We start from the raw sequence: 19,860 nt of genomic DNA on the forward strand, positions 1-19,860 counted from the left end.
GGGACCGCACCGCCACTTCCCAGCAAATCAGGGACACCGTTGCTCCTGGGGTATCAGCGAGGACCATTCGCAACCGTCTCCATGAAGCTGGGCTACGGTCCCGCATACCGTTAGGCCGTCTTCCGCTCACGCCCCAACATCGTGCAGCCCGCCTCCAGTGGTGTCGCGACAGGCGTGAATGGAGGGACGAATGGAGACGTGTCGTCTTCAGCGATGAGAGTCGCTTCTGCCTTGGTGCCAATGATGGTCGTATGCGTGTTTGGCGCCGTGCAGGTGAGCGCCACAATCAGGACTGCATACGACCGAGGCACACAGGGCCAACACCCGGCATCATGGTGTGGGGAGCGATCTCCTACACTGGCCGTACACCACTGGTGATCGTCGAGGGGACACTGAATAGTGCACGGTACATCCAAACCGTCATCGAACCCATCGTTCTACCATTCCTAGACCGGCAAGGGAACTTGCTGTTCCAACAGGACAATGCACGTCCGCATGTATCCCGTGCCACCCAACGTGCTCTAGAAGGTGTAAGTCAACTACCCTGGCCAGCAAGATCTCCGGATCTGTCCCCCATTGAGCATGTTTGGGACTGGATGAAGTGTCGTCTCACGTGGTCTGCACGTCCAGCACGAACGCTGGTCCAAATGAGGCGCCAGGTGGAAATGGCATGGCAAGCCGTTCCACAGGACTACATCCAGCATCTCTACGATCGTCTCCATGGGAGAATAGCAGCCTGCATTGCTGCGAAAGGTGGATATACACTGTACCAGTGCCGACATTGTGCATGCTCTGTTGCCTGTGTCTATGTGCCTGTGGATCTGTCAGTGTGATCATGTGATGTATCTGACCCCAGGAATGTGTCAATAAAGTTTCCCCTTCCTGGGACAATGAATTCACGGTGTTCTTATTTCAATTTCCAGGAGTGTATTATTCATCTTACATTCTCCTTTCAAGACACTGTTTATTCTGTTCAACAGCTCTTCCAAGTACTTTTCTGTCTCTGACAGAATTACAATATCACTAGCAAACTGCAAGTATTTATTTCTTCTCTCTGAACTTTAATTCCTTCTTGAAATTTTTCTTTGGCTTCCTTCACTGCTTGCTCGGAGTACAAATTGAGTAACATCTGGGATAGGTTACAACCCTATTTCACTTCCTTTTCAACCACTGCTTCCTTTTCATGCCCTTTGATGCTTCTACATAGCCCTTCAACTCTTATACATATCATACGGTTGCTGTACAAATTGCATTTATCCTTTCACTCCCTGTTTTTTACCTGTGCTATCTTCTGAATTTCAAAGAGTGTATTCTAGTCAACACTGTCAAAAGCTTTCTCTAGGTCTACAAAAGCTATAAATGTAGGTTTATCATTCCTTACCTTCAACTGAGAAGGGCAGTATTGCATCGCTTCTCCAATGTTTCTCCAAAACCCAAACTGATCTTTCCCAGTTTTTCCTGTCTTCTGTAAATAATTCATGTCAGTATTTTGGAACCATGACTTATTAAACTGATAGTCTGGTAACATTCGCACACCCTTCAACCCCAGCTGTCTTTGGAATTGGAATTATTAAATTCTTCTTGAAGTCTGAGGGTATTTTCCCTGTTTCATATATCTTGCACTCCAGGCAGAATAATTTTGCCATGACTGGCTCTCACAAGGATATCAGCAGTCTTGAGGACATGTTGTCTGCCCTGAGGGCCTTGTTTCAGTGTAGGTCTTTGAGTCTTCTGTTAAATTCTTCCAGCAGTATCATATCTTCCACTCACATTCATCTTCTTCCTCTTGCCTTTCTATAATATAACCTTCAATTTCATTCCCCTGGTACAGTCCCTTTGTATACTTCTTACACCTTTCAGCTTTCTCTTCCTTGCTCAGTACTAGTTTTCCATCAACTCTAAGTGCTACCCATTCATCTTCTACTATAGTTCTTTTCTCTGTTTCAGTCCAAGATTCTCTAATCCTTCCTCTGAAACATTCAACAACCACTAGCTCCTTCAGTTTATCCAGGCCCCATCTCCTTAATTTTCTATCTTTCCGCAAATTCTTTAGTTTTAATCTACAGTTCATAACCAATAAATTATGGTCAGAGTCTACATTTGCCCCTGGAAACATTTTACAGTGCAAAATCTGGTTCTGAAATCTGCCTTACCATTGTATAATCAATCTGAAACCTTCCTATGCCTCTAGGTCTATTCCATGTACACAACCTTCTGTCATGATTCTTAAACCAAGTCACTTTTGGCATTAAAATTTGCACATCATGGTCTGCAAGTCGATTCACCCTTTTACAAACAGAATGCCCATCTGGTAATGAAGAATGAATGAAAATCTTGTCTATGGCTGTGCTAGTGTTCTCCTGCACCCTAGTTGGAAAAAATATGTCTGCATCTGATCATATGGGTTTAGGATATCTACCAACATCCTTTTTCTTGCAAAATCATATACAAAATTAATACTGAAATCACCACACATAATTAATTCAGGTACTTCCTATAAAGTGAACCAAGGACCCTCTCTAGCTTGAGCAGAAATGCTCTGAAGTCAGAGTTAGGGGACCTATAAATGACAACAATTAGAAGTTTAGTTTCACTAAATTCAACTGCCCCTATACAACATTCAAATATCTGTTCAGTGCAGTGCCGTGATACATCTATGGACTCAAATGGAATACTGTTTTATATGTACATGGCCACTCAAGGAACTCCTTGAAAAACAGCCAGCTAATCTGTATCCTGTGGGCATTCACATGCCCATACCAGTCTGTGGCATCGATGGGTACTGGTCAGTGGAAGCCTACACAAGGGCATGCATGCCAACTGTCCATCCTGCAGAAAATGGCACTGAACCATCAACGCAGACATGCCCAGATCGATTGCAGTGCTTCAGTGTCCTACCAACACTGTGGATAAAGCTGTTCTATCCATTATGGCCAAATAGACAATGTGGTGCTCATCTTGCACATCGTGTCGTTCAGTACCCTGTTGGCACTGTGTATGGTCCTTTTCTCTCTCCTGGCTCCACGTATGCCTCACTATTGAAGCAGTGTGCCCTGTACAAGCTGCAGTGTCACAGAACAATAGACCCACCTCCTGGAGACCAATCATTCTGCCCTGTTTGAACCCACTCACATGATGATATTCAATCCTGTGATGTCAGCAAAACATAGTGGTACTTGGTTACATGTTTACACTTTGTGTGATGGCTGTGCACTGACTAAGCTTTGTGTAACACTGCCCTGTCTGGTCACATAAAAGAAGGCACTGTTGGGCCTATGTGTATGCCACCTACCCTGCTATTTATATCACTTATTATGCTTCCATTGTTCTACATGTCCTCTTATCATGGCCTGTTGCAGAGCATTGGTTTTGAATATTTTACTTTTTACAGACATTTTCTTAAAGTTACTAAAATATTGCAGTTTTAATCATGAAATATCTAACAAAATTCATAATGGGACAGTCTCTGTAGTTAATTCCATTTAAAGTATTTGCTAATTGTCATTTGATGTAAGCTCTTCACTATTGCTACATCATGAATTCATTGGAATAGTAGTAAACCTTCAGTTTGTTTCTCAAAGCATCTGAAGGCTGTGTCCAGGGCTTGAAATGTTTCCACACGAGATGGTCCTAAATCATTTTCTGCATCTTCATTTTCTTCTGTTTCATCTTCTTGGATTAACTGCTGTTTGTTTTCCAGCAATATGTTTGCAACAATTTCGTCATCTGACATCTTCTGAAAACCTTGATCATTACTTTCACAAGTGAGCTACTCCTTCATACCATCAGCATCACATTCCTTGCATATCTGTGGGTTTGTCATTAGCTCATTATATTCTCCAAAACAGAATCACCCATATCAGATACTGAATTTTTGCACTCTCGTTTTAGTGTTGTGTTCCAAGTTTTGTTCAAAGTCTTTCTTTCAATCAGATCCCATGCATATACAACCATGTAACAACACTGCTTTAAATTCATTTGCCTGAGGAAAGACAAATGACATCTACATTATCTTAATCAACAGATAAAAATCTACGTAAAGATTGTCTTCTATAAAGTCATTTTAATGGTTCAATAACACTTTGATCCACTGGTTGTAGTAAGGATGTCACATTAGGAGGCAAACATTTTACTGTAAACATTCCATTTTCTCTCACTAACAGCTCAGCTTAAAACTATCCAGTAAAAGTAGGACAACTCCATGTTTACCAAGTTTGTTTTAAAATTGTTTTACTTCAGTGATAAAAGTGTTGTCATACCAGTCAATGAATATTTCAGTGTTCATCTATGCGCTTCTTTGGCTTTTATAAACTAAGGGAACCCTGATATTTTTGAAGCATTTTGGATTTTTGGGATTTCTGATAAGGTGCAACAGCATTTTATGGGTCTCAATAGCATTTGCACAAATTAATATTGTTATTTGCTCTTTATTAGTTTTAGTTCGTGGAGCAGAATTCTCGCCGAGGAGCAACAGATTTTAACAGTAACGATTTCCAATTTAATATGGTTGCATCAGCTCTGTAAACAAAGTCCAAGTCACAGTCATTTTTGTCCAATTCCTTTTCAAAACCACCTTTAATGGTATTTGCTGCATCTACATCAGTTGATATTTTTTCACCTGGTATTACCAATTTGTAAATTTTACAATGAGATTTAAATCTGTACAACAATCTGTTACTTAAGGATCAGCTATCAATTACCCAATTCATCATTTTTGTAAAAACCAATAATACAAAACTTCATCACTTTTCAATGTTTACTTCTTCCTTCACTATCACTTTTGCCAGTGGACTTCAAAATTGAATCAGTATCTTTCTTAATATCACTTATTGCAGAAGTACCTATACATCGTGTTCCTTGATTTTAGGAAAGCATTTGACACTGCCCTGCATTGTCATTTAGTTAAAACAAGTATTGGATCAGTTTTGTGACTCAATTCCAGACTTCCTTACAAACGGAACTCAACAGACTGCTCTTAATAGAACAAAATCAACAAATGTAAAGATAACTTCCAGAGTAACCAAGAAAATGTTACAGGACTGTTTACAATGTACATCCACAATTTTTTCTTCAAGATGCCCTCTGCAAGAGCTCAGATTTTGTCACAATATTTCTGGGACACCCGATATACAGTGCAAATGATGTGATAACTTCAGGTGATTGTTTTTCAACTTCTTGTTAAAAACCAAACAAAAGTTACTGAAAATGTTCCCACAAACAAGAGATGAGTACACAAACTGAAGAACAGTTTATAAAACTTTCCTTGAAGGTTCTTTATTAAGTGCTATTCTGAAACAATGCAAAGTTACAGTGAGGTGACAAAAGTCATGGGATATGTCCTAATGCCATGGACTCAAGAAGTCACTGAAAGCCCCTGCTGAAATATTGAGCCATGCTGCCTCTGTAGCCACCCATAATTGCGAAATGTTGTCACAGCAAAACTGACCTCTTGATTGTGTCCCACAAATGTCTGATGGGACTCGTGTCGGGCAATCTGGGTGGACAATCCGTTCACTTGAATTGTCCGCAATGTTCTTCAAACCAGCTCTGAACAGTTATGACTCAGTGACATAACATCATTGTTTGGGAACAAGAAGTCCACGAGTGGTTGAAAATGGTCTCCAAATAGCAAAACATAACCATTTCCAGGCAATCATCAGTTTAGTTGGACCAAAGGACCAAGTCCATTCCTTTAAACACAGCCCACATAATTATAGAGCCACCATCATATTGCACAGTGCCTTGTTGATAAACCTGAGCCCTCCTGATTCGTGGTGTTTCATGCGGTTTGTGCTACACTCGAACCCTACCATCAGCTCTTACCAACTGACACTGGGACTCATCTGATGAGGCAACAGTTTTCCAGTCATCTAGTGTAAAACCAATATGGTTGCGAGCTGAGGAAAGGTGCTGCTGGCGATGTCATGCTGTTAACAAAGGTACTCATGTTGGTCATCTGCTGCCAAAGCCCATTAACACCAAATTTCACTGCACTGTGCAAATGGATACATCCGTCATACATTCCATGTTGATTTCTGCAGTTATTTCATGCAGTGTTGCTTGTCTGTTAGCACAGACAACTCTACGCAAACACCACTGCTCTCAGCCATTAAGTGAAGGCCATGGACCGGTGCAGTGTCCAGGTGAGAGGTAATGTCTTAAATCATATTCTCAGCACACTCTTGGCACTGTGAATGTTGGAATACTGAATTCCCTAACGATTTCTGAAATGGAAGGTCCCATGTCTCTAGCTCCAACTACCATTCCACGTTCAAAGTCTGTTAATTCCGTTGTGCAGCCATAATCGTGTCGGAAACCTTTTCACGTCCAACTTGATGTGAAAAGGTTTTCGACATGAACTGCCACCATTACCCAATAAAGCAATGGATTATTTTTGATCAAGTTCTGTAATTTGCTGGCAAGTCAGTAAGCAATAGATAAATGCATTATTGCCGGAATAGAACAACACCCCTTGACAAAAATAATAAACATATTATAGAAGGAGTCTATCCAGAATGCCTAACAATAAGGAAGGTAGCATACTATTACACATTTCACTTGTCACAATAATTTCTAAAATAACCGAGTACTGTATGCACCAGCAGATGAACCAGTATTTTGAACATGATAACCTTATCTGTTCTGCACATGTGAGGTTGTGCTGTATACCGGTGATACCACATTAACTGCTCAGTACTCCAACTTGGATGAGTTGCAACTGAATGTATCAGTAGCATAATATAGGTGTACCTCACGGTTTCAGGCTAATGCATTACACATGAAGAGTACAAAACCAGAAAACACAGTTTTTAATTTCAATGCACCCAAACAGGAAAACAAATTGGTGAAACTTCAGGAATTACATATTGATCAATGTCTTAGATGAGATACAGCCACAGATAAATTATGCCCCAACTCACATGTGTGATTTATCCGCTGCTTAAGCTCAGAGGATATGTTTATGAGATCCTACTACTACATGCATACTTTTACTTTCTTAAATTCCCAATCTTGCTGTGAGAAACCTACCTGGCTCTAAGACTACTTAAATGAGAAAAATGGCAATAAGATGCATTGTGGGACTAACACCATGAGAATCCTGTAGACACTACTTCAAAGAATCAAATATTATGACAGTCCCCAGTTTATATGCTTATAGCTGTTTAGTATATACAAAAGAAAATCTGAATAACTCTGACCCTAGCATGTCAATACAGAATCATAACACAAGAAACAGACATGCAATTGACAAGCCATAAACCAAACAAGCAAAAGTCCATAACAGCTATAAATAGCTTTGTCTCGCATATTTTAACAAACTTAACTACTTAAAAATGCACACTCAGTGCCCTTGAATAAATTTAAAAGCATAATCACAAAATGGGTAAAAAGTGAAGTATTTTACATATTGAAGAATATATAATAAATGACTTGGAGTCTTGAAATGGGCATATATAAAATTAGGTATTGCAAAATGTTTTATAAAGTCACTAGTGTGATATGTTGATTCATTGTGGCATACTGTATTGAGCTATATAAAGTTTATGATTATTATTGTTACAGACTGTATAAAGTTTTGAATGTGATAATATGCTTATTCACTGCAGCATATTGTATTACGTTTGCAAACAATGGTCGGTTTCCATAACAATATACTTTCCTGAAGTAGTAATTTATATAAAAGCTTTCGTGTAACATAATTAAGCAAAGATCCATGTGAGAATAATGTAATGTAGTAACTATACATGTATACAAATTTCACATGACAGTACCAACCGGCTGTAAACATGTTTAAAAGTGAATAAATATTCTATTCCGTTCTGGAGCTCAGGGAAACTAACAACACATTGGAGGATCCAAACAGCCCATAGCAGGCATGCAATCTCCCCTAATTCATGCTGTGCAGAAAGTTCAGAACTGGGTACAAGGCATCCTCAAGGCAGACAGCTCTTCTATGTCATTCACCTACTCAGCCAATTTAATGGTATGCATTCCCATGTAAAATGTCGTGCAGTGTACAGAAGTTAGTTGACAAACAAGTTAAAACTGTGTTCTGGACTGAGACTCAGACCACGAGCTCTTGTCTTTCAAAGCAGAACGTAATCCATGAATATATCTCATGGACTAAATCAAAATTTCAGCCTGGCACTAGTTCCTAACTATACCTTACGAAGTCTACTGCTCATCAGCAACAAGAGGCACAGTTAGCTCTGTGGAGATTTACAAAGGGTAAATACTTAATCAAAGAACTTCACGATGATGCATTTTTTGTGATGTGTGGACTAAAAAAATTATGCAAACCTCTATAAAAAGTCTTCAATCTCAAGGTGTACCATGCACTAATGAGCTGCATGGCTGTTGAGGTGAAATAGTCATTAGTGGGCAACCTGTCACACCTCAGCTGTGCAAGGCTCACCTAAACAAATGGAGCTGTGTGGGTGGGCCTTTATTTCTTTGTGGGAATGAGATGGAACCCTTGAATCTGTTCAAATGATTTCCCAGTACAAAGGGTGTACTGCTGGTAGGTATCAACACCAACAAGAGGGCTCATACTGCCAGTCCTTCTAACACAGGTTTTCTTTCCAATACTTCAGTCTACAGTAACGGAACACAGGCTGCTAGGCAGAATGTGTTTATGACAGTTAAAGCAAAGGAGGGCAGCTTGAAAAAAGTTTAACCTTTCTATATACAAAAGGGCATAGAGAACATTGTTAGTACATTAAAATCTATTACGCAATTTAGGAGTGGAACACTGCTGGTAGAAATAAATAATTACCAACAAGCAAAAAACCTCCACATTGCTATATGCCTTGAAACAGAGCTACACAACAAACTATAGCAAAGGTGTTGCATTATGCAGGGATATTATTGATATTCCCAAAGAGGAACTGAAGGACGAGTGGGCTCATGATGGTGTGACTGATTTGCAAAATATCATGAAAAGGACAGATGGCAAACTGATAAAATCAGAGTCCTTTATTCTTATGTTCCATACCACAATGGTTCCAGAGAATATTATTCTGGTTTCATTCAGTTAAATATGAGGCCTTATATACCCAACACAATGCACTGTTTTAAATGTCAGCACTCTGGGCATACCACTCTAGCATATTGGGGATGCTATTTTCAGCAAATGTGATAAGGCCTCCTACAAAGGAGTCATTTGCTCATCTCCTCTGAAGTGTGTTAACTGATTTGTAGATTGTCTTGTCCAGAGTGAAGACTGCACTTTCTACCTTGAAGAAAGGAAGGTACAGGAGCTAAAAATGATGAAGTGTATGAAATGTTGTTGTTGTTGTGGTCTTCAGTCGTGAGACTGGTTTGATGCAGCTCTCCATGCTACTCTATCCTGTGCAAGCTTCTTCATCTCCCTGTACTTACTGCAGCCTACATCCTTCTGAATCTGCTTAGTGTATTCATCTCTTGGTCTCCCTCTACGATTTTTACCCTCCACACTGCCCTCCAATACTAAATTGGTGATCCCTTGATGCCTCAGAACATGTCCCACCAACTGATCCCTTCTTCTAGTCAAGTTGTGCCACAAGCTCCTCTTCTCCCCAATTCTATTCAATACCTCCTCAGTAGTTATGTGATCTACCCATCTAATCTTCAGCATTCTTCTGTAGCACCACATTTCGAAAGCTTCTATTCTCTTCTTGTCTAAACTATTTATCGTCCACGTTTCACTTCCATACATGGCTACACTCCATACAAATACTTTCAGAAACGGCTTCCTGACATTTAAATTTATACTCGATGTTAACAAATTTTTCTTCTTCAGAAACGCTTTCCCTGCCATTGCCATTCTGCATTTTATATCCTCTCTACTTCAACCATCATCAGTTATTTTGCTCCCCAAATAGCAACCCCCCCCCCCCCCCCACACACACACAATTACCATAGTCTCTGGCTGCCAAGGTCACACTCTGGCCACAGCAGCCAGAAGCTGTGGTCAGTTGCTTTTGTGTGTACATGTATGTTGTCTAATTCCGAAGAAGGCCTCTTTGGCCAAAAGCTTACTTGTTTGACAGTCTTTTTCTTGTGCCTATCAGTGATGCAGCATCTCCACTATATAGTGAGTAGCAATCTAATCTTTTCATAATATTGTCTTGATTACAGTTGTAGTTTTTACATTATTTCGAGATGCTAACTATTGGTCAGTTCTGTTGTCAATATTACTTAATTGACCATTCACTTACCTTTCTGTTTTGTACTGTAAAATCCAACTGCTGTACCATTCTGCCAGAGAATGGTTATATCATCTGTAAAGTCAGGAAGATCAAATACAGCCTCCATCTCCAATGCATCTGGACTTTCCAGCTCCTGATAGAAAATCTGACTCATTATAAAGTGGACAGCTCTCTCTTTGGATGACTTTGCCTAAAAAGTTTAATTTTATAGAAATTTATATTTCTATTTTAAAGTTCAAATAAAATTTAAAAACATATTTTCTCAATGCACATGAGTATTCACATTCATCAATATATGGTCAAGGTCAGAACAGTTGTAAAATGTGAAATTAAATTATGAAGAACAGTAACAAGTAACAACAGTAGAAAAAATTCAAGATGAAATGATGGGAGTGAGAATACATTGTCCACTTTTCCAGAATTTTAGTATTTTGTCTTCTTTTCATGAGCAGTGATTGCAAAATAATAATCACACTCCTTTCAAAATTTAATACTGCTTAAAACAAGCTTGAATGATTTGTTAACAATTCTACATTTCAGAACAATCCGATAGTGAAGCATCACTATCAATTTCAAGCTTATGTGCAAGAAACTTAGACCACTGGGTCTTGATTTGTATATGCTTCATTTATGTTTACCGTAGAACATAGTGGCCTTTTTTGCTGAATCAGTGTGTTAATTAAACTAATTCACAAGTTTTTCTACTAATAGTGCAATGTTACAAATTTATTCTGTGTGGCACAGAATTGACAAATGCCAGTGACAGATTCTTTTCTCATGGCACATAAAATGGAGATGAAAAACAGTATGACACATACAGGACAATGTTAAGCATAATTTTCAACTGAAGTAAATTCAAATTACCTGGAAACAACCATCTTCTTTCGCCTTATCTGAAAGTACATCATCTAAAGTCATCCATTCTCCATTTATAAAGAGACCAGCAGCTAGAAAAAAAAGGCTTTATACAGAGACTGAATGTTTTTAAACATGTATATTTCCCAGGAATGTTGTGGCAAACTATGAGGGGTTGTAGAAGGTGGTTTGAGAAACAAATTGAGGGAGGGAACCCGTATCTGAAAATGTCATCCAATGATGTTACAGAGTGTTACAAGTACTGATGCTTACCACTAGGTTATACCTTAGGCAGCAAACATGATTTTGTATGCTGATGAACTGTAGGCAGAATGCCTTGCAATACTGTTAGACTGTCACGATCGCCACTGGGGAAGATGGGGCTTGTTACCGTGTAGACAGGTCTTGTCTCCTGTGAATGTGGTGCCCTGTGGCCTCGATGGGTGACTGTTTGGGACACTGGTTTCCATCCACAGTTTATTTTTCTTCTAGAACCCTCCAAAACCTCCAACGATTTTTGGTATACAGGAGAAAAATAAACTGTGTCAGCACACAAAGTTCCCTTGAAGGATTGGAGCAGCAGCAGGATCCAATGCCTATAACTTCGGCTCTGTAAACTTGTTGGATGATGTTTATGGACATAGGACTCTATCAACAATTTATTCTTGAAGACACCCCGCACAATCCCTCAAAGTTGTCGCAGCATTTCTGGTACAATCTGTATAAAAGTAACTTAAACATAAAAAAAAATAATTATACTGACAGAATTTTGAGGAAACAGAAATAAAGTTTAGGTTATTCATTCACACATAGTGTTCTGTAAATGACACCATAAAAGGGGCCCTCACAGGGTGGAATAAATTACCGTAAGTCATGCATTAACAGGCAGAAGAAACCACTGCTAGCTATTTCTGTAAAGTATTCTAACAGCAAATTATGACTGATGATAATCCAATTACACTAATTATATGGGGATTCCCTCTATATAACTTTATTTGTGTAGCCAGAATGAGTGTGTGTGCATTAAGAGATAAGCAGATTATTTGAAAGAGAGAGAGAGAGAGAGAGAGGAAAAAAAAAAAACAGGACAAATGTGAGCAGGACTCACTCTCTGAGTGTTTCATACACCCTTTTCTTAAATTACATATGAACATCCCCCCCCCCCCCCCCCCATTACCCATGGACCTTGCCGTTGGTGGGGAGGCTTGCGTGCCTCAACGATACAGATAGCCATACCGTAGGTGCAACCACAACGTAGGGGTATCTGTTGAGAGGCCAGACAAACGTGTGGTTCCTGAAGAGGGGCAGCAGCCTTTTCAATAGTTGCAGGGGCAACAGTCTGGATGATTGACTGATCTGGCCTTGTAACACTAACCAAAATGGCCTTGCTGTTCTGGTACTGCGAACGGCTGAAAGCAAGGGGAAACTACAGCCGTAATTTTACCCGAGGGCATGCAGCTTTACTGTATGATTAAATGATGATGGTGTCCTCTTGGGCAAAATTTTCCAGAAGTAAAATAAGCCCTCATTCGGATCTCCGGGCGGGGACTACTCAAGAGGACGTCGTTATCAGGAGAAAGAAAACTATCGTTCTATAGATCGGAGCGTGGAATGTCAGATCCCTTAATCGGGCAGGTAGGTTAGAGAATTTAAAAAGGGAAATGGATGGATTTAAGTTAGATATAGTGGGAATTAGTGGAGTTCGGTGGCAGGAGGAACAAGACTTTTGGTCAGGTGAATACAGAGTTATAAATACAAAATCAAATAGGGGTAATGCAGGAGTAGGTTCAATAATGAATAAAAAAAATAGGAGTACGGGTTGTTGTTGTTGTGGTCTTCAGTCCTGAGACTGGTTTGATGCAGCTCTCCATGCTACTCTATCCTGTGCAAGCTTCTTCATCCCCCAGTACCTACTGCAGCCTACATCCTTCTGAATCTGCTTAGTGTATTCATCTCTTGGTCTCCCTCTACGATTTTTACCCTCCACGCTGCCCTCCAATACTAAATTGGTGATCCCTCAATGTCTCAGAACATGTCCTACCAACCGATCCCTTCTTCTAGTCAAGTTGTGCCTCAAGCTCCTCTTCTCACCAATTCTATTCAATACCTCCTCATTAGTTACGTGATCTACCCATCTAATCTTCAGCATTCTTCTGTAGCACCACATTTCAAAAGTTTCTATTCTCTTCTTGTCTAAACTATTTATCGTCCACGTTTCACTTCCATACATGGCTACACTCCATACAAATACTTTCAGAAACGACTTCCTGACATTTAAATCTAAACTCGATGTTAACAAATTTTTCTTCTTCAGAAACACTTTCCTTGCCATTGCCAGTCTGCATTTTATATCCTCTCTACTTCGACCATCGTCAGTTATTTTGCTCCCCAAATAGCAAAACTCATTTACTACTTTAAGTGTCTCATTTCCTAATCTAATCCCCTCAGCATCACCCGATTTGATTTGACTACATTCCATTATCCTCGTTTTGCTTTTGTTGATGTTCATCTTCTACCCTCCTTTCAAGACACTGTCCATTCCGTTCAACTGCTCTTCCAAGTCCTTTGCTGTCTCTGACAGAATTACAATGTCATCGGCGAACCTCAAAGTTTTTATTTCTTCTCCATGGATTTTAATACCTACTCCGAACTTTTCTTTTGTTTCCTTTATTGCTTGCTCAATATACAGATTGAATAACATCGGGGATAGGCTACAACCCTGTCTCACTCCCTTCCCAACCACTACTTCCCTTTCATGCCCCTTGACTCTTATAACTGCCATCTGCTTTCTGTACAAATTGTAAATAGCCTTTCGCTCCCTGTATTTTACCCCTGCCACCTTCAGAATTTCTACGGAATCCAAACTGATCTTCCCCGAGGTCGGCTTCTATCAGTTTTTACATTCATCTGTAAAGAAATCCCGTTAGTGTTTTGCAGCTGTGACTTATTAAACTGATAGTTCGGTAATTTTCACATCTGTCAACACCTGCTTTCTTTGGGATTGGAATAATTATATTCTTCTAGAAGTCTGAGGGTATTTCGCCTGTCTCATACATCTTGCTCACCAGATGGTAGAGTTTCGTCATGACTGGCTCTCCCAAGGCTGTCAGTTTCTAATGGAATGTTGTCTGCTCCAGGGGCCTTGTTTCGACTCAGGTCTTTCAGTGCTCTGTCAAACCCTTTACGCAGTATCATATCTCCCATTTCATCTTCATCTACATCCTCTTCCATTTCCATAATATTGTCCTCAAGTACGTCGCCCTTGTATAGACCCTCTATATACTCCTTCCACCTTTCTGCTTTCCCTTCTTTGGTTAGAACTGGGTTTCCATCTAAGCTCTTGATATTCATACAAGTGGTTCTCTTTTCTCCAAAGGTCTCTTTAATTTTCCTGTAAGCACTATCTATTTTACCCCTAGTGAGATAAGCCTCTACATCCTTACATTTGTCCTCTAGCCATACCTGCTTAGCCATTTTGCACTTCCTGTCGATCTCATTTTTGAGACATTTGTATTCCTTTTTGCCTGCTTCATTTACTGGATTTTTATATTTTCTCCTTTCATCAATTAAATTCAATATTTCTTCTGTTACCCAAGGGTTTCTACTAGCCCTCATCTTTTTACCTGCTTGATCCCGTGCTGCCTTCACTATTTCATCTCTCAGTGCTACCCATTCTTCTTCTACTGTATTTCTTTCCCCCATTCCTGTCAATTGTTCCCTTATGCTCTCTCTCAAACTCTCTACAACCTCTGGTTCTCCTTAAATTCCAGCCTTTTTGCAGTTTCTTCAGTTTTAATCTACAGTTCATAACCAATAGATTGTGGTCAGAGTCCACATCTGCCCCTGGAAATGTCTTACAATTTAAAACCTGGTTCCTAAATCTCTGTCTCACCATTATATATCTATCTGATACCTTTTAATATCTCCAGGGTTCTTCCATGTATACAACCTCCTTTCATGATTCTTGATCCAAGTGTTAGCTATGATTAAGTTATGCTCTGTGCAAAATTCTACCAGACAGCTTCGTCTTTCATTTCTTCCCCCCAATCCATATTCACGTACTACATTTGCTTCTATTCCTTCTCCTACTGATGAATTCCAGTCACCCATGACTATTAAATTTTCTTCCCCCTTCACTACCTGAATAATTTCTTTTATCTCATCATACATTTCATCAATTTCTTCGTCATCTCCAGAGCTAGTTGGCATACAAACTTGTACTACTGTAGTAGGCGTGGGCTTTGTGTCTATCTTGGCAACAATAATGCATTCACTATGCTGTTTGTAGTTGCTTACCTGCACTCCTATTTTTTTATTCATTATTAAACCTACTCCTGCATTACGCCTATTTGCTTTTGTATTTATAACCCTGTATTCACCTGACCAAAAGTCTTGTTCCTCCTGCCACCGAACTTCACTAATACCCACTATATCTAACTTTAACCTATCCATTTCCCTTTTTAAATTTTCTAATCTACCTGCCCGATTAAGGGATCTGACATTCCACACTCCGATTCGTAGAACGCCAGTTTTCTTTCTCCTGATAATGACGTCTTCTTGAGTAGTCCCCGCACGGAGATCCGAATGGGGGACTATTTTACCTCCGGAATATTTTACCCAAGAGGACGCCATCATCATTTAATCATACAGTAAAGCTGCATGCCCTCGGGGAAAATTACGGCTGTAGTTTCCCCTTGCTTTCAGCCGTTCGCAGTACCAGAACAGCAAGGCCATTTTGGTTAGTGTTACAAGGCCAGATCAGTCAATCATCCAGACTGTTGCCCCTGCAACTACTGAAAAGGCTGCAGCCCCTCTCCAGGAACCACACGTTTGTCTGGCCTCTCAACAGATACCCCTATGTTGTGGTTGCACCTACGGTACAGCTATCTGTATCGTTGAGACATGCAAGCATCCCCACCAACGGCAAGGTCCATGGTTCATGGGGGGTGAGTACGAGTAAGGTACTACAAACAGCATAATGAACACATTATTGTGGCCAAGATAGACACGAAGCCCACGCCTACTACAGTTGTACAAGTTTATATGCCAACTAGCTCTGCAGATGACGAAGAAATTGATGGAATGTATCATGAAATAAAAGAAATTATTCAGGTAGAAAAAGGAGACGAAAATTTAATAGTCAAGGGTGACTGGAATTCGAGAGTAGGAAAAGGGAGAGAAGGAAACATAGTAGGTGAATATGGATTGGGGCTAAGAAATGAAAGAGGAAGCTGCCTGGTAGAATTTTGTGCAGAGCATAACTTTATCATAGCAGACACTTGGTTCAAGAATCATGAAAGAAGGTTGTATACATGGAAGAACCCTGGAGATACTAAAAGGTATCAGACAGATATATAATGGTGACACAGAGATTTAGGAACCAGGTTTTAAATTGTAAGACATTTCCAGGTGCAGATGTGGACTCTGACCACAATCTATTGGTTATGAAATGTAGATTAAAACTGAAGAAACTGCAAAAAGGTGGGAATTTAAGGAGATGGAACCTGGATAAACTGAAAGAACCAGAGGCTGTACAGAGTTTCAGGGAGACTATAAGGGAACAATTGACAGGAATGGGGGAAAGAAATACAGTAGAAGAAGAATGGATAGCTTTGAGGGATGAAGTAGTGAAGGCAGCAGAGGATCAAGTAGGTAAAAAGACGAGGGCTAGTAGAAACCCTTGGGTAACAGAAGAAATATTGAATTTAATTGATGAAAGGAGAAAATACAAAAACGCAGTACATGAAGCAGGGAAATAGGAATACAAACGTCTCAAAAATGAGATCGACAGGAAGTGCAAAATGGCTAAGCAGGGATGGCTAGAGGACAAATGTAAGGATATAGAGGCTTATCTCACTAAGGGTAAGATAGATACTGCCTACAGGAAAATTAAAGAGGCCTTTGGAGAAAAGAGAACCACTTGTATGAATATCAAGAGCTCAGATGAAAACCCAGCTCTAAGCAAAGAAGGGAATGCAGAAAGGTGGAAGGAGTATATAGAGGGTCTATACAAGGGCGATGTACTTGAGGACAATATTATGGAAATGGAAAAGGATATAGATGAAGATGAAATGGGAGATATGATACTGCGTAAAAAGTTTGACAGAGCACTGAAAGACCTAAGTCGAAACAAGGCCCCCGGAGTAGACAACATTCCATTAGAACTACTGACAGCCTTGGGAGAGCCAGTCCTGACAAAACTCTACCGTCTGGTGAGCAAGATGTATGAGACAGGTGAAATTCCCTCAGACTTCAAGAAGAATATAATAATTCCAATCCCAAAGAAAGCAGCTGTTGACAGATGTGAAAATTACCGAACTATCAGTTTAATAAGTCACAGCTGCAAAATACTAACAGGATTTCTTTACAGACGAATGGAAAAACTGGTAGAAGCCGACCTAGGGGATGATCAGTTTGGATTCCGTAGAAATGTTGGAACACGTGAGGCAATACTGACCCTACGACTTATCTTTGAAGAAAGATTAAGGAAAGGCAAACCTACATTCCTAGCATTTGTAGACTTAGAGAAAGCTTTTGACAACGTTGATTGGAATACTCTCTTTCAAATTCTGAAGGTGGCAGGGGTAAAATACAGGGCGCGAAAGGCTATTTACAATTTGTACAGAAAGCAGATGGCAGTTATAAGAGTCAAGGGGCATGAAATGGAAGCAGTGGTTGGGAAGGGAGTGAGACAGGGTTGTAGCCTATCCCCGATGTTATTCAATCTGTATATTGAGCAAGCAATAAAGGAAACAAAAGAAAAGTTCGGAGCAGGTATTAAAATCCATGGAGAAGAAATAAAAACTTTGAGGTTTGCCGATGACATTGTAATTCTGTCAGAGACAGCAAAGGACTTGGAAGAGCAGTTGAATGGAATGAACAATGTCTTGAAAGGAGGGTATAAGATGAACATCAACAAAAGCAGAACGAGGATAATGGAATGTAGTCGAATTAAGTCGGGTGATGCTGAGGGAATTAGATTAGGAAATGAGACACTTAAAGTAGTAGATGAGTTTTGCTATTTGGGGTGCAAAATAACTGATGATGATCGAAGTAGAGAGGATATAAAATGTAGACTGGCAATGGCAAGGAAAGCATTTCTGAAGAAGAAAAAATTGTTAACATCGAATATAGATTTAAATGTCAGGAAGTTGTTTCTGAAAGTATTTGTTTGGAGTGTAGCCATGTATGGAAGTGAAACATGGACGATAAATAGTTTGGACAAGAAGAGAATAGAAGCTTTCGAAATGTGGTGCTACAGAAGAATGCTGAAGATTAGATGGGTAGATCACATAACTAATGAGGAAGTATTGAATAGGATTGGGGAGAAGAGAAGTTTGTGGCACAACTTGACCAGAAGAAGGGATCGGTTGGTAGGACATGTTCTGAGGCATCAAGGGATCACCAATTTAGTATTGGAGGGCAGCGTGGAGGGTAAAAATCGTAGAGGGAGACCAAGAGATGAATACACTAAGCAGATTCAGAAGGATGTGAGTTGCAGTAGGTACTGGGAGATGAAAAGGCTTGCACAGGATAGAGTAGCATGGAGGGCTGCATCAAACCAGTCTCAGACCACAACAACAACAACAACAACAACAGTGTTTGCAGCCTATCTGCCACTTTTCGAAATGTTGTCTAGAAAGTTTCATTCACTGTTTTGTGCTGATGTGAAAATGAAAATATTTTTGGCATGGATCTGTTTGGTTTGCACATTCCAGGCAATGATCTCTCTGTGAACTCTTCTGTGCCTATTGATATGGTAGCTGAACTTTGTGATGCATTTGGTGACTTTTTCAAGATGGCCTAGGTGAAGCTGTTAATTCTGAAGCTCACATTACCATGAAAGACTATGCACAACCATGGTTATATTGAGTACAAACCGTCCCTCATGCTGTCAGTGGTCAGGTGGCATAGGAACTCTTTTCTTGACAGGACTATGGTGTGATTTTACCCTGTAGCAGCCAGTCAGTGGTAATCACTTTTATCGGTAATAAAGAAACCGTCAGGCAGGTTATGCTTATGTGCCAATTTCAAAGCAACAGTAGATCCGCTGTCCTTGACTGACTCTTTTCATTTACCCTGGCCTAAAGAAGTGATGGACAAACTTTGTGCAGGTTGCTTCTTTTCCAAGGCTGTCTTCATGGTGCTTATTTGCAGCTTCAAATGCCTCTGAGCACTATGGGACTTAACTTCTGAGATCATCAGTCCCCTAGAACATAGAACCACTTAAACCTAACTAACCTAAGGACATCACACACATCCATGCCCGAGGCAGGATTCGAACCAGCGACCGTAGAGGTCGTGCAGTTCGAGACTGTAGCGCCTAGAACCACTCGCCCACCACGGCCGGCATTTGCAGCTTCCCTTGGATGAACAGTCGTAACAAGTTTTTGTGATCAACACCTACACGAGGTTATTTTAGTTCAGCTGTGCAGCAGCAACTACAGTTTTTCACAGTTGACTGCTACAGTTCCTTCTTATTTGAACTATTTGGATGACATACTCGTTTTGGGTTGTACTCCCGATGAACATCTTTCCAAACTCAGAAAATTGTCTCACATGCTCTTAGATGCTGGTTTAAAGTGTAATACAGAGAAGTGTTCCTTCTTCCAGACTCAGATTGAATATTTTTATGCATGTGATCAACAATCAGAGTATCCACCCTTGACAGTACACTTAATCGCCATACAGGACCTCCCTGCTCCTGAGAATGTCAGTGAACTCCAAACTGTGTTGGGTAAATTAACTTATTACTTTGGTTCATTCCAAATTCTGCACAAATGCAGTTCCATTACATCATCTTCAATGGAAGAAT

At 40.1% G+C, this 19,860-nt stretch overlaps 1 protein-coding gene across 3 annotated transcripts in view; it reads right to left on the reverse strand.

Moving 5' to 3' along the window:
* The window catches only part of LOC124804614 (protein FAM169B-like), a 96,376-nt gene that overhangs the window by 46,077 nt on the left and 30,439 nt on the right, over nucleotides 1-19,860 (reverse strand). For all 3 annotated transcript variants that reach the window (XM_047264816.1, XM_047264814.1, XM_047264815.1), the window contains 2 exons: nucleotides 11,055-11,137; nucleotides 10,200-10,380 (listed from right to left, as the gene is read on the reverse strand). In XM_047264816.1, the coding sequence (XP_047120772.1) occupies nucleotides 10,200-10,380; nucleotides 11,055-11,137 (264 nt within the window). The remainder of the gene's footprint in view (nucleotides 1-10,199; nucleotides 10,381-11,054; nucleotides 11,138-19,860) is intronic.

Source organism: Schistocerca piceifrons, chromosome 7 (genome assembly GCF_021461385.2).
Source record: "Schistocerca piceifrons isolate TAMUIC-IGC-003096 chromosome 7, iqSchPice1.1, whole genome shotgun sequence".
Taxonomy (NCBI): domain Eukaryota; kingdom Metazoa; phylum Arthropoda; class Insecta; order Orthoptera; family Acrididae; genus Schistocerca; species Schistocerca piceifrons.